General features: G+C 35.3%; 1 protein-coding gene across 2 annotated transcripts; it reads left to right on the top strand.

The window, feature by feature from the left end:
• Positions 1 to 1,371: 1,371 nt before the first annotated feature.
• LOC143738558 (guanine nucleotide-binding protein G(o) subunit alpha-like) lies at positions 1,372 to 14,412 on the top strand. Of its 2 annotated transcripts, XM_077230558.1 has the most exons (10): positions 1,372 to 1,530; positions 1,626 to 1,740; positions 2,848 to 2,939; positions 4,531 to 4,623; positions 5,973 to 6,133; positions 8,917 to 9,045; positions 9,891 to 10,020; positions 10,751 to 10,822; positions 11,721 to 11,808; positions 14,076 to 14,412. In XM_077230558.1, the coding sequence occupies exons 1-10, from the start codon at positions 1,495 to 1,497 to the stop codon at positions 14,264 to 14,266; spliced, it is 1,107 nt and encodes a 368-aa protein (XP_077086673.1). In that variant the 5' UTR covers positions 1,372 to 1,494; the 3' UTR covers positions 14,267 to 14,412. The 2 variants fall into 2 exon arrangements, with proteins under 2 accessions (XP_077086673.1, XP_077086674.1); XM_077230559.1 differs by lacking the exon at positions 1,626 to 1,740.
• The last annotated feature ends 1,067 nt before the right edge of the window (positions 14,413 to 15,479 follow it).

Below are 15,479 nucleotides of genomic sequence, written 5' to 3'. Positions count from 1 at the left end.
TCAAATTCATATTGTAAAATCTTAATTAAATATGATATGCTAAATTGGGAAAACATGGTTAAGTTAGCAGATATTTTACTTGAATGTAACATTTTTCATGGTATGTCTCCCCCTCCGCTCAATAAATTCGTCCAACAAAATCTAAACTCATCCACCAGAGCATCAACAAGAGGGGATTGTAAAATACCATGTAGTAAAAGTAGTTTTGGACAGTCAGCTTTCTCTTTTCGAGCAGCTCATACATGGATATATATGGCATACATATATGGTATACCCACAGAACTAACATCACATCTATCAAATCATTTTCCAAATCCATAAAACATTGGTTATTGACTAATCACATATGCTGCCATAATACAGAATAATCTGTTTGTATTCATCCCTATAGTGCATGTAATACATTCTGCTGCAGCACAAACATGAAATTACCCAAAGCAGATCTAGACAGGTGGAGCTGGGGGAGGTAGAGGGTTTCTGATAGCGTCCTGTAAAGGGACCTATTATCCTCATTTACAGGTCATCATTTTGTTCAGGGAGTGTATACTAGATTTCATGTCTGAAAGCTGTTTTAGTTTCTTTAAAACCTGCTTTCTGCTCTGATTGGCCAGCTGGCCCCGGTGGTCTACTGCGTAGAGCGTGTGTCAGACGGGAATGTGACGCCCCTTACCGTAACCGGCCAGCAATGTCAAAGAATATATATATATATATATATATATATATATATATATATATATATATATATATATTATAATATATATATGTATTATATTATATGCAGCTGTCTCTAAAATCATTTTAAATTGTCAAAAACTTCTGGTTTGAGACCATAATGTTTCAAGAAATATTTTAACATTTAGAAACAAGTTCCGAGGATGGCGTGTGTATGTATATATATATATATATATATATATATATATATAAACCAGAAGTCCTAAGACTAAAAGGTACAGCCCATGTTAGTATGCAGAATGTGCTACCAACTATTATAGCCACAAAATCTCATGTTATGATAATTCTTATGAACAGAAACCAAAATGGACTGAAACCTAACTAATTCTGTTTTAATGTGACATGTTATATAAAGTGTTTACTAATAACTAGGTACTATTTAAAACAGGAAATCTCTCTGACATTATGATAATAGTTTCAAGGATTGTTTAAGTCAGTTTTGAAGTTGACTTTCATTAAGTTTTAATGAAATTGATTGATTGATTTATTTATTAATTAATTTTAATTTATTTATAACTTAAAGGGATAGTTCACCCAAAAATGAAAATTCTGTAAGTAATTACTCTCCCTCATGTCGAGGATAAAGGCACAATAAGAAAGTACAAAAGTACCGCAACTTCCGTTTCAAGTCGACTTTAAAAAGTTCCCTAATTATGTCCAGTGACGTCACGTCCCTGAAATGCAGTTTTGAACAGGTGTGGTGCGCGAGGGTTACCGCAAATATCTGGCGTTTTAAACGATTTTAACTCTATAGTTTTAGAAATGTTTCGATGTTTTGACTTTCCAACATCCCTGCAGGTAAGTGAAAAATGGAGTTATAGCTACTTTAAGAAAAAGGAGAAAGGCAATATTGACTTGAGTAGTAGTTGATGTAGAGTTGTCTTGAACTCTAGGCTTGTCTCGCGGCGATGCAGAAGTGTGTGAAACCGAGGAATGAAGAGAAAAGATCCTTCAATCAGAGTGTGCGAAAAGAGCGCGAGCTGCACGCGCACAGAGTCCTTATTCTGGGTAGGTAATAACGCAATGCACGCGCAGTCGAATTATCGCAATATGCAATCGGTGAGTGACAGGTGTTGAGTTCTGCGGGTGCACGTTATAGCGCGTGCGGGCCTGTGGGAGATTATGTGCTGAATCGTTTAGAAAAAGTCTACAGGCAGAATTATAATTAATTGTTTGTGATCATAAGAAAAATCATGCAAGTTTCACAACTCAAAACTAATGCTGTGTTACAGACGAGTTTGGACGTGGAAATATACCAAATTAAATGTCCCATTCAGATCTCGGTGAATTTCAGGCAATCAGACAATCAGTTCACATGTTGAATACAATTATGGGTCAATTTTATTAAAAAACTGAATAAATCGCTTTTGAAAGCAAAAATGAAGGTATTATTACATAAACTTATTGTCTAATGTTACATTTTGTTTTTACAACAGCAGTTTGCATCACACTGGTTCCTTTGACAAAAACCCAATAGGATTTTTTTCCATAGGCTTTTGGGTTATGCAAAAAAACAAGCTCTGTGGACAACAAACGTTTATGAATCAAATTCTGGAATGCAGCATAACTCCCTATTTTAAAATATAAATTATTCTAAAATCAGGACATATATAGACTCAAAGACTATTGTATGTATGAAATCTTTCACAGTACAGGTTTAATCTGTTAAACCTTTCTTGAGTCCTTAACTTCACAATTCAGATTTGTGAGAACTTTCACAGTACAGTTTTTGTCACTTAACCTTTTCCTAAGTGCCTAACTTAAATATTGTGATTTGTAAAAACTTTCACAGTGCAATTTTGGGTTTATTAAACCTTCCTTGAGTCTTTAACTTCACAATGTTGAATTGTTAACGGAAACAAAATGTACCTGTAAAAGATTTCACAAATCAATATGGTCAAGTTAAAGATTCAGGGAAGGGTTAAGTGACAAAAACTGTACTGTGAAACCTTAAACAAATCAGAATTGTCTATTTGACACTTAGTATGAGCCGAGATTTTTTATTTATTATTATTATTATTATATGCTGATTATCTAATGGTTTGGACTTTTATTCATTGGCACGTTATTCATATACTGCTGTGTGCTCTGCAATATTTTCTTTCAAACATATAGGTACTCCAGAGAGCGGCAAAAGCACATTAGTCAAACAGATGAAGATTATCTACAGCCATGGCTTTAACAAACAAGAACTCCTCAGCTTCAAGGTGCAGCATTCTTCTGTTTTATTAAAATGACAGTTCTCTGGTTTCTGTCAGGTTTGGTCTTTGTCGTAAGACTCAACACTAGAATTTAAGGCTCCTCGTTTATGGCAAAAATCATAATCAGTTATTTTTGGTCAATATTGAAATCACTATTATTGCTGGCCGATATTTCTTACTTCACAATACGAGTCATTTTAAATATCAGTGAAATTTCACAATTGTTGCTTCAGTAAAAAACTAATAGGCTACTAGGTTAACTAATGTAAGAAAAAAGTCCTCAAAATAAGTTTCAAGTTTACCTTTGCACCATTAAAACAGCGACAGCTGACCAATGTGCTTTACAACATCATATAAAATATAAGAAGAGGCAAAGGAAGTAGAAGGATAAATTCACAAGTGAAATCAAATACAAATGAGTGTATTTATGGAGGTCCGTTTGTTTCGACTCGGAGCGCGCACAGAAAGCCACCCAGGGAACAGTGAGTCTAATAAACTAATAATTGTGGACACTATTCGAATTAATACTCACGTTTGAACTTCCCACGAAAACTTGCCACCTAATTCACAACACGTACGTACACAAATGTGTTTGTAACCTCGTTCTAATGTTTATAATGCCACTAAGTGCATGTAATTATGTATGTGTGGTTTTAATTGTTCCTTAAATCTTAAATTTAGAATGTTTTTGAACGAAAGTTATTCATGATTTGTTCGTGAAAACGTTTGTATGCAGATTTCATGCACAAATTTGTGTGTATGCATGATTAGAAACCCAGTGTCTCTTGTGTGGCTTAATGCACTTTTAATATGAAACGCGTCCTGCACTTCAGCAACAGTAGACTGCACTTTACAACACTCACTTATTTGGAGTTACTCACTTATGTTTGGCTTAAGAAAACATAACAGATAAGAAAACGATTATCTTGTTTTCATAATCGTTGGAAGCCAAAATCAATTACAGTGAATCGCACAGCCCTCCTACAGTCCTTTTCTCTGTGCTCCAAACTATTACACATTCCTTGGAAGCATATAATTGAAAAACGTACACATGAATCATACACATATTGTAATGTAAATAAAAATATATTGTCTTAAAGTAAATAACAGCCTTTAACCAGGAATCTATGTACATCAAATTAGAGCATGGAACATCAATTTATATGTACACAACATGCCAAAGTTTATAACTCGCATATTACATCCATTAAAAATTTTAAAGAACATACAAGTTAGAAAGTAGGGCTGTGTTTTGAGCCCAATAATGATTTCATATCTTGACAAAAAAAGAAAAAACATTGTTAAATGATTAACAAACACTGCAACTTGATAAGAAACATTTGGTGATAAACATAACTTTAGCTTTTGTGCTACCTTTAGAAATGTTTGATATTAAACATAATAATAGCACGTGCAATTACATTTTTTCAGATTGAGTATAACAATGTGCTTTACTGGTCACGCTTCTATAATAATATGATCCATAAACCGCGCTAGACTCTTGTAACTACGGGATTAGTCATTTACTTTGCATAGCTATGTTGAATTCTCCAAAAGCTTTGTTTGTAATTTAAGTTTGTTTTGTCCTGATCTTCAGGCTGCTGTGCTGGATAACCTGCTGACATCCCTGAAGTTTGTGCTGCATGGCATGGGAACGCTGCGTATTAATCTGGCTAACAAGAACAACAAGGTGAGGCACACAGACTAGTTTTGCATAATTCGTCATTATGATCATAGCAGCTCTATTAGACCCCAATACTGTATTGGCTTATTAATATCTTACCACTATATGTTTCTAACCTCTCCAAACCAAAGTATTGTAGGAGAATACTGCAAGAATATTATATAAAATATTATTCAAGCAACAATATCCTCGCCAAGGGAATGTAGGTACTGTAGCTGCACGGATGTACCATGACCTTTGACACTGGGTGACCATCATTTGTAATTCACATTATTATTATAGCATGACTGTCAATTGATAAATTTAAGAGCATCATAAAGAATGTGGTAAAGGAGACATGTGGGCTTTTTCTTGAGAGGCTTGAGGTTTTTTTTATTTAAAATTTTTTTTGTGTGTGAATTTTGTCATGATTGTATGTAGTATTTTTAATATGTTGTGTTTATGGGCTGCTACCTTGGCCAGTTCTCTCTTGTAAAAGAGATTTTTGATCTCAATGAGGCTTCCTGCTAAACTAAAGGAAAAAAAAAAAAAAATTATTCAACCATGTACCCAAAATTAATGATATGGGTGAGTTGAATGCTGCAAAAATGTTATTGACGTAATATGATCCATTTTACAATTTAACCTTCATCCTCTGGCTCCCTCTGGAGGAATGCTTGAGTACACATAGAAAAACCTAAAAATGTTAAAACTTTACCAAAAAACTATTTTATTATGTTTACATGTGTATCTGAATGCATCTGAAGTGAACTGACTTTAGGACCCAGAGGAACAGCTCATTTGCTCCATATAGAGCTAAAAGCCCATCTACAGTCATGAAATATCATGTTAAATTATTATTTTTCCACAAGAGGTCTGCAAAGACACCCAATCTAAGATATTTTGAGCTGAATTAAAATTATGTATGAAATTGTGAGTTATTTTGAATTTAACTTGAAAGAATGTGAGGGATGTGCTTAAATTACTATTTATTTGTTATTTATTGATAAAATCTGGTCATTTAAAGGTCAATAACATAAAATAAAAATCCAAAAAATTGCACTACAAATATTATCAAAATGAGGGATGTGCTTAAATTACTATTTATTTATTTGTTATTTATTGATAAAATCTGGTAATTTAAAGGTCAGTAACATAAAAAAAAAAAATTTGCACTAAAAATATGATCAAAATGAAATTAAAATAAGCTTTACGGACAAAAAAAAACAAGTATAATTTTAGGGCTTCGGGTGATTTTGACCCACGAGAGAAGATTTGTTACAGAACGCGAGGGTTAAGGAACATTGTTTGTGACCTCATGTTCAGGCCATGTTAAAGTGTTTCCGAGCGCAGATTGATGGGCTTGTGTGCTTCAGTGTCACGCGCGTGCGGTTCTGTCGTGCGAGTGCTGTTTGGGAGCGGACCTGGAGCTGCTGCCGTTCGTGGCTCATGCGTTCTGCCGGCTGTGGGGGGATCTGGGCTTCAGGACCGCCGTGGCCCGAGGACACGAGTTCCAGCTCAACGATTCTGCTCGCTAGTGAGTACTTTGTAGATGTTTATGCTCAAACAGCAACATTACACACTAAGTTCCAACGCTCAAAGTTCAAAGCAAAGGACGATATTTGCTTTTTTAAAAATAGTTTAAGGACTACAACAAACGGCTGGTAGGGATTACAATGAGCTTCTTCACGGGTTAGTGACATCACTAACACTAACATTTACATAAACCCCGCCCCCAGGAACACGATTTATAGATTATCATGACAGAATATGCTAATCAATGACTAGAAGATAGTGAACTCCTCATCAGCTACATAAATTCATCATCTAAGCATTCAGAAATGTCCTGTTGGTTTCTACATGTTGTCACTTCTTGAGTCTCTATCATTTTCTGACTCCAGTTTGAACATAAAAGGTAAACGTTTTTAAAATTTTCAGTGCATGTGTGTTTGAGGTAAAAGGACACGAGCTGTTGAAGCTACGCCACCTGTGCCGGGAGCAGCAGCTTATTTTCATTTAAAGGGACACACACAAAACCAGTGTGTTTTTGCTAACCCTAGAAAAGTGACAATTTTAACATGCTATATAAAAATATCTGTGAGGTATTTTGAGCTAAAACTTCAGATACACACTCTGGGGACATCAGAGACTTACTTTAAATCGTGTTAATCAATTACACAAACATACAGTAAGGTTCTTAAACTCTAGTTCTAGAAAATGAAGAACATAGTACACCTGATGCACATTTATTTGTTTTTTTTAATGTTTTTAATTAATTTATGAAGCAATTGCAAACTTTATCGTTACATATATGGTGATTTTCCAAATAAATTACAGAGGAGCCGTAATTTATCAATTTGCAACAAGAATATTTTCATACTCTAAGGCGTGTTTAGACCATTATTTTGAAATTGTACTGAACATGAAGGAATGGTAGAAACCTAAGTTTGTTTTCATGCCAAGAGTTCAAAAGATAACATCCATTATTTTTTTTTAGAAAAAAGGTCTGAAAATGTTTTAAATATAAAGAAAAAAATATAATAGATGCACCATTTGTGATGTGGCAGTGAGCTATAACGCATATACGTGTTCTTTTTATGTTTATTAGAGGTTGAATTCATATCAAAATCTGCCAGACTTCCCATACTACTTCTGAATAGGATGTCTACTTCATAAATTGAATGAAAATTGTTGAAATAATTGTTCAAAACACATCTGGAAATGGAGGTGCCCTAATATGGTCATTAATGGTGTCTGGTGTTCCCCTAGTGGAAGAGTTTGGTACTGCATCCAAACAAAATCTTACTGAAAGCTCATTTTTTGAGGTATCAACTTGTTGAAGGGATAGTTCACCCAAAAATGGAAATTCTGTCAGTATTTACTCACCCTCATGTTGTTCCAACCCCGTAAGACCTTCGTTCATCTTCGGAACACGAATTAAGATATTTTTGATGAAATCTGAGAGCTGGATCACTCCTCCATACTCCTCCATAGGCTTCAAGAGGATTGAAACTTGCCGGCCTCGAAAAGTTATTAAAGACGTCGTTAAAATAGTCCAAGTGACTACAGTGGCTCAATCTTAAGTTTATCAAGCGACGAGAATACTTTTTGTGCGCAAAAACAAACAAAAATAATGACTTTATTTCAACTATTCATTTCCTTCTCTGTTGGCCTCTAGTCAGTTAACTTAGTGTGATTGCGTAGAGCTACGTCACACGTAGGCTCACTATTGGCCGACGCTGGTCATGTGGGTGATGCATGTGACGTACAACAACAGAAGCTCTACGCTATTACACTAGTGAACTGACTCGAGGCCAACAGAGAAGGAAATGAATAGTTGAAATAAAGTCGTTATTTTTGTTTTTTTGCGCACAAAAAGTTTTCTCGTCGTTTGATAAATTTAAGATTGAGCCAATGTAGTCACTTGGACTAAGATTGAGCCACTGTAGTCACTTGGACTAAGATTGAGCCACTGTAGTCACTTGGACTATTTTAACGATGTCTGTAATAACTTTTCGGGGCCTGCAAGTTCAATCCCTTAGAAGCCTATGGAGGAGTGATCCAGCTCTCAGATTTCATCAAAAATATCTTAATTCGTGTTCTGAAGATGAACGAAGGTCTTACGGGGTTGGAACAACACGAGGGAGAGTAATTACTGACAGAATTTTCATTTTTGGGTGAACTATCCCTTTAAGATTTTTGATTTAGATTTTCTAGCAGTTTTTAGAGTCCACCAGGTTTTAAAAATATATATTTATATGAATATGAAAATGTACAATGTAAAAATTTTATTAAACTCAAACTTCTATAACTTTTTTTCTCTTTCACTTTCTTAATTTATGTCACCTCTATAAAAATCTGCCAAATGTCTTCTTTAAAACAAGACAAATCTTATATCTATATTCCAATGCATTGTTGAATTATAGCCATTTAAGTTCAGAATGTGCATTTTCATGACTATTCAAAAAAGGTGGGCTGACACCTAAAGGGTTAAGTCTTTTAGAAACCATATTGTCTTACATTTATTCATTAAGTTGACAGTTTTTTTCAAAGAGACTTTATCCAAAGCAACAAATGAAGAACATTGCAAGTGACTTGTCATACTTGTCATTGTGCCCTACAAACCATTTTTACGGTATAAACTGGAGTACACAAGCTAAAAGCAAAGGTAAAATAAAAAAGAGAACATTAACAATTCTACTAAGTGCCTTTGGGTGTGGATTAGTTAAGTTATTGTTGAAGAGTTGTCAACATTTGTGTGAAATTGAACTACGCATGTTGTCTGATTGTGTGCCTCTGTGTCATGTGCCACATCTCTAGTTTCTTTGAGAACATTAGTCGTATCATCGCACCGAACTACATTCCCAGTGAAACGGATGTGCTCCGAGTTCGAGTGCGGACCCGTGGCCTTGTTGAAACCCAGATCCGAATCAACAACTCACTCTATAGGTAAACATTAATACAATATTATCACTGCTGAAAACGTTTGTCATGCTTCATCCATATTTAAAAAGGCCCGTCCGATGTTACAATCAAACCTACAAACTCAGTGGTTCGCTTGCAGAGACCAAGATGAGAAACAAAGACCTTTTTCCATATTTTCCTCTGGCCTGTAGGATTCAGATCACCACCTGCTCTTTAATTTCACTGCCACGCATATGTTTAAACTAAAACTACTTGGGAAATATTTGAACGATCTTCTGAGGAGCTTTTAAAATATCTCATACCACTCATCCCTTCTCAAATAGGGGCTCTTTTTAGTAGGATCTTGATTGAGCCCCAATTTGAATAGTGATTCTTTGCTGAATTGTTCCTATGGATCTGGTCATATTGAATAAAGGCATGTTGTAGGACTACATTAAACAACATTGTTAATTAACAAAAAAAGTCTCTTTTATTTCCTATATTCACTTTAATTTTCATAACAATAGGTGGTGTTAATCAGAATGTGTGTTGCTTATTTCTATACAAAGAAAGCATGCAGTGACCAGGGTTTGTTAGCCCCAAAGAGGATAAAAAAAAATCAACAACAACAAAATAATATGCTAGTCATATGATCTCTTTCTGTGAGGAACAGACTGTTGTATTGTTTAAAAAGTAGTTGGCGATTGAAAGGCGGCTCATTGTGTAAAGAGGAGGATCTTACTGTGAGTTTTTCTCAAAGGGATTTATTGTTCATATGTGATGTCTATACAGTAATTCGTTCTATGTTTTTAAGTTATTTGACCATAATGCCTCATGTATTGTGGTGAAGTAGACCACTAATTTCTGTATAAATAATCTTTTGTTGATAGGCTGATCGATGTTGGTGGCCAGCGTTCAGAAAGAAAGAAGTGGTACAGTTATTTTGACAATGTCCAGGCAGTGCTGTTTATGGTGGCTCTTAGTGGATACGATCAAAACCTTGATGAACATCATTCCACGGTGAGAAACTTGCTGGATCTTCAGAGTACAGAAACGTTTAATTCGACACTCCTGTCTTTTCAAAGCCCCAATGATTTCAGTCAGAGAAGTTTGTCACAGGCTTTAGTTAAGATCTGAGGAATTGAATTATATAGACCCTAATAAAGTGCTTGCTGACAGATAAGGTATGGATAAAAAGCTAGGCTGTATCTGGTGTTCAGGGTCGGGTTGAACCAGTCATTCGTTTGTTCTTACTTTAATTTGAACTTAAAGTCCACACTAGAAGCTCAGTAACTACTAAGTAGTGTGTGACACATTCTGCACTTCATTTGGTTGCAGCTTTTGTTTTTGAAAAAACATTCAGACACTGTATTTGGTACAAGGTACCGAGAGTAAAGCCAGTGCAATTCACTTCTCTGCTGAAGATTTAAGAGATCCTTATGGAAAATATCATGAATTTAAATGCATTTACAAAAGGCAGGAATAAACACTGCTACAGTGAGAGTTTGAAAGAAAATATATAATTGCATGTAAATCAACTGAATTTTAAGTATACACACATACATATATATGTATACTGTATATGTTTACAAGCACCTCAGAAGTATACGTCACCTAATCAGTTTAAAAATGTAAATATAAATGCCTATAAGGTTTAATATACATTTTTATGATGTCAATTCATAGTGATATACTCTATGCTTTTAATAAGTTATCTCTGTAACTCTTATCACTGTTTTTTTCTCAACAGAACCGTCTCCATGAAAGCCTGCAGTGCTTCAGCTCCACATGTAACAGTGCTTTTTTCAGAGGAGCTTCACTGGTGAGCTGCACTTCAGGCCCTACACTGTGTATGTCTGACATGAGGCTTTCACTTATACTTAATCCTGTTGAAGGGACAGTTCACCCAAAAATGCAAATTCTTTCATTTACTCTCCGTCAAGCTGTTCCAGCGCTGTATGAATTTTTCTTCTGCTGGACACAAAAGTAAATATTAAAGAATGTTGGTGGCCAAACCGTTTCTGATCCCCATTGACTTCCATTGTATTAGTTTGTTTTTCCATACTATGGAACCCATCATTTGTTTGGTTTTCAAATATTCTCGAAAATATCATCTTTTGAAAGAAATTCATACAGGTTTGGAAACGCATAAGAATTTGCATCCAAGAATTAGGATTCGTTAGAAGATAATGTTATTTTTGGTCCAGAGATCCTGCTCTTCTCACGAGCACGTCAGTGGGCTATGGGAAATGATTAATAAATGCATGCAGAATTATCCATGAACTTGATAAATGTTGCAGGCATGTTTTACTATCACAACCAAATGCCTTTCAATTTGAGTATGCAAAATTGAGAATTAAATGAGTGTGCAGCAATTTGTAAAAATAGACATTTTTGTGAATACAAATGTTTTCTTTTGTATTAGCATACCATAATTTGTGCATGCAACGAAGATGTGCATTTGTGGATCAGGTGACTCATTCATTGACGTCTTTTCTGAGTCAATCTCATTTGATTCATTTGGATTTTGAAACTTTATTTTCACGTTTTTTCAAGCATTTAAACTAATACTTTTACAACTTGTGTGAGCAAAACTCAGAATTACATGAATTTGCAGCATTTTGTACAAATAAAGGCATAGTTGTAAATACAAAACCTTGATTTTGTATTAATGTAGGTCAGAATTTAGTTAATGAGCATTTTTTTAAACTCTTTTTCAGGTTTTATTTATGAACAAAATTGATCTGTTTGCTGAGAAAATACTATATTCTGGGAGGCATCTGCGACTTTATCAGCCAGACTTCAAAGGTAAACTTTTTTTCTATATATATATATATATATACACAATCTGGTTTCTGTATGATTATTTAAATCGTGAAATGTCCTTAAATAATTACTAAATAAACTGCTAAACGTCACATTTTCTAATACATTTATTTCATGCACAGATTAGCATGTTAGCCAGGGTTCAAAGAGCCAAATGTGAGTAAAAAATCAGCATTGAAACTGTTACTCGCCATTTGCCTGGTAACCTTTTATGAATTTTGACAATACATGAATGTGAGAATGTGAACCGTGGCATTTGTGATGTAATTATATAAATATATAGTCTGACTCACTGCATGTTTCAGAGTAAACTACAGCACTGTTCATTTTCGGTTTCCATTCACAGTAAATGCTACTCTGCAAGTGCTGCGTGTTTCAGTCACATCTTTCCAAATTTGTAATGACAATCTTTTTAAATCTGTTGAAGAAGCTTTAAGGTTTAGGCTTTAAGGAAAAAACACATAAAGCTGGAGATAGTGAGGCGGAAAGTGATGAGGACCGCTTGTAGTGTAAAGTGTGAGTATCAAGCAGCATCTCCAGGTTTCCTTGAGATCCAGACCAAAACAGTGATGTGCACATCTGAGTATAATATTACCTTTATAGGGTTTGCTGATAAACTTGCTGAAGTATGCAATTAATGACCATAGAAGGATTTCCTCAGCAGTCTTTTGTTGTTTTGTTACTGTTGTGGCAGAAAATTTCTATTAAACCATCATCACTCTGATGTAATCTTACTGATGAGTAAGAGACACTCTGAATCAAATTGTCTTTTAAAAGGTATTTATTCCAGTCACCACACAGAAGTTACGCTGTACTCGAGTGAGACACACCAGGAAGAGCTGGGCCGTCTTTATACTGATCTCAAGGTCTTCTTAGAGCCGGGCTCCTTTCTGCCTCATTCCTTAGATAAGAGTCAGCTAGTAATAAATCGAAGCTAGCAGCCATGACTCCTTTAAACCTCCCGAACCCAATGACCTCTGCTTGAACCCAGCTGTTCCTGAAGTGTCCCACTCCTGCATTTCAGATGTATAAACATGCATAAATTTCCCGTTCACATACATATTTCTTCCTGGTCCCCCCTCACACTACAAATGAGAAAAAACATGTTGCACTCCTTTGCAATATCTACTACATATCAATGAAAATCCAATGTTTCCATTTCAGTTACCCATCCATGTCTAGTTGACAGATAAAAACTGCAGAGACTGCGATGTATCCTCTCTGGATAGCTTATGCCACTCGAATCTACAGTATTCCTGCGCCCCATGACGCTTTGCGCGAGTTATGTGTGTAACTTCCGTTAAGCTGTAAACAATCAGCTCTATGGACACAATAGGTTAAAAAAGTGTCACAACAAGATTACATTAATCTACGCACCCTTCAACCATTGGAAATTTAAAAGTGTAAAAGCATCAAAAAGGTTCTTTCAACAGACCAAATAACCCTAAAAGCGCGTGTCTTTGGTTAAATAAAAAAAATGTTACCTTAATCAAAAATGTTTATTAATTTCAGCAAAACGTGATACTATTTCAAAGTAATTTCCGTCATTTTGACAGATTATAAATTGCATTTACCTGTGAAAACAAACCTGGAAAGAGACGTGAGGAGAATAAGGAGAGATTCTTCATGAATTATTAGTGGAATATATCGTAAATTAAATTCTTGACAACAGACCACAAATTTGCAGTACATGTTGTCCTTTTTCATACTTTTACAGCAAAGGGAAAAAATAAAATGATCATGAGGAATAGTAAGCAGCGACTGAAAAGAGTATTTTAATGTGACATGTTATAACAAGAACAAGTATAGCATTATTCGCATGATGTCTGAAAATAAATCATGAAAGTAAATAGACAGCTCCAGTCAAACTGATGGATCAGCTTTATTTGTAGGACAACCTTATGATTTGAAATGATTCGTTTCAGCTTTTTTGAATGGAAGTTCCCCAAATTGGAACTCGGATTATAACACATCCAGACACACAGGACTTATTTAGCTCAGTGGTAAAGTGACAGCAGCCTAATAAACCCACAGCTTTCTGTGTCCCCAGTGTTAATCAAGCAACAAAAGACAGAGAAAATGACTCTTGTAGCACTAACAAAGATAAAGTATATTAATTATACAGCATACTGTATGTACTAGTAGTATAAAATGCACAAAAGACACATTGTCAATGTTGCTTCTTATTGATATCAGTTTCTCAGCTTCGATTTGTACTGAATATTGGTGTGTGTGCGTGTGTGTTGCAGGTCCTGAGCGTGACGTGAGTTGTGCTGCTCAGTACGTGACGGATCAGTTTGTGTCGTGTGCGTCTGCCTCAGGAAAGCTGGTGTTCCCTCACTTCACCAACGCCACAGAGCGCTCCAGCGTACACGATGCCTTTCAGTTCACCATCAGCACTGTCCTCACACACAACCTCCACACCGGCTCGCTTCTCTGAAATTTTTATTTACCACCGTTTTATTTTTGTCTTTTACTTTCTCAATTTTTTATTTTTGTCTTTTACTGAGTCTGTTTAAAATGGCTTTGTTTTAATTGATCATGAAAAGCATGTTTTAAAGCAATAAATATATTTTAAGATCTTAATTATGGGTATCTTTTGATTTGTGTAGTAAGTCACCTTCATTTATACAGCGCTTTTAACAATATAGATTGATTTAAAGCAGATAATAGGAAAGTACAGTAACGGAGATTGTTTAGGCTTTACAGCAGCTCAAGAATAAAGTTGTCCAGCTAAAGTTAGTTTTGATTGAAAGTTAGTAAAGATTAGTTTAGATTGATTCACTTCTGTTGGAAAGATCATTAGTAATTAACTTAGGGGCCGCTTATACGACACCGTATTAACAGAAAACCCTCAGTGCGCTCCGGCCGCTCATTTGTATATAAGACTGGAAAAACTGGAAGAGAATGCAAATTAACATTTGAATTTCTCTCTTGTGCAAGTCTCACCTAAGTAATCCTAATCTACATCTCTTTCCCTTGAACACCTGAAATTCACCCAAAAATCTATATAGTTTAATGTCAGTGTTGGGAGTAACGCGTTACAAAAGTAATGCATTACAGTAACAGATTACTTTTTGCTGTAATGCAGTAGTGTAAGGCATTACTAATCAATTTTCAGTAATATTTTACTATATTACATGTTCAGTTACGCTTGCGTTACAACATACTTTTAGTTTGAATTGTAAAAAAACAGCAACAAAAAAACACCAAGACCGCGAGACATTAACGAATGAAAAATGCAAGTAGGTTACCTGTTTGTGGTCAGTCAATAGCCGCGTGTGGTGTCCAAGTTTGTAAATAAAGACTAAATGGCAGCGTCTGATATATTTTTTATAGCGATTTATTTTTTACAGGAGTGCTGTGAGGCATGATTTCGGCCTCTGTGCTCGCGCTGGCCAGTGGAAAAGCGGCTAATGCGTGAAGACGGCATGAAGTAGACTGTACATTCGCGAGATGGACGTATGCGCATTAGGCTACTCTATTTGTTCAGTGTTTTCTTTATAAACAGTTAGGTTATGTTTAGGTGGTATTTTTCATGTTTTCATCACGCAATCATTTTTGATGCGGTGGGGACGCGTTCACGTAACATGATGCAAGGAAAGCAACTAAAAGCTGTCACAAAGTACCGGCAAAAGCAATGATTATGAATA

Source organism: Siphateles boraxobius, unplaced genomic scaffold (genome assembly GCF_051911475.1).
Source record: "Siphateles boraxobius isolate OS27281-9 unplaced genomic scaffold, OSU_SipBor_1 15, whole genome shotgun sequence".
Classification (NCBI taxonomy): domain Eukaryota; kingdom Metazoa; phylum Chordata; class Actinopteri; order Cypriniformes; family Leuciscidae; genus Siphateles; species Siphateles boraxobius.
This window is presented reverse-complemented; position numbering and strand designations above follow the sequence as displayed.

Excerpts from the sequence above, each read along its gene's own strand:
- LOC143738558 (XM_077230558.1), top strand. The coding sequence starts at position 1,495 with ATGTTTCGATGTTTTGACTTTCCAACATCCCTGCAG. Across the intron at positions 10,823-11,720 it reads TTTTCAGAGGAGCTTCACTG|GTTTTATTTATGAACAAAAT; the intron begins GTGAGCTGCACT and ends ACTCTTTTTCAG. Across the intron at positions 11,809-14,075 it reads TTATCAGCCAGACTTCAAAG|GTCCTGAGCGTGACGTGAGT; the intron begins GTAAACTTTTTT and ends TGTGTGTTGCAG.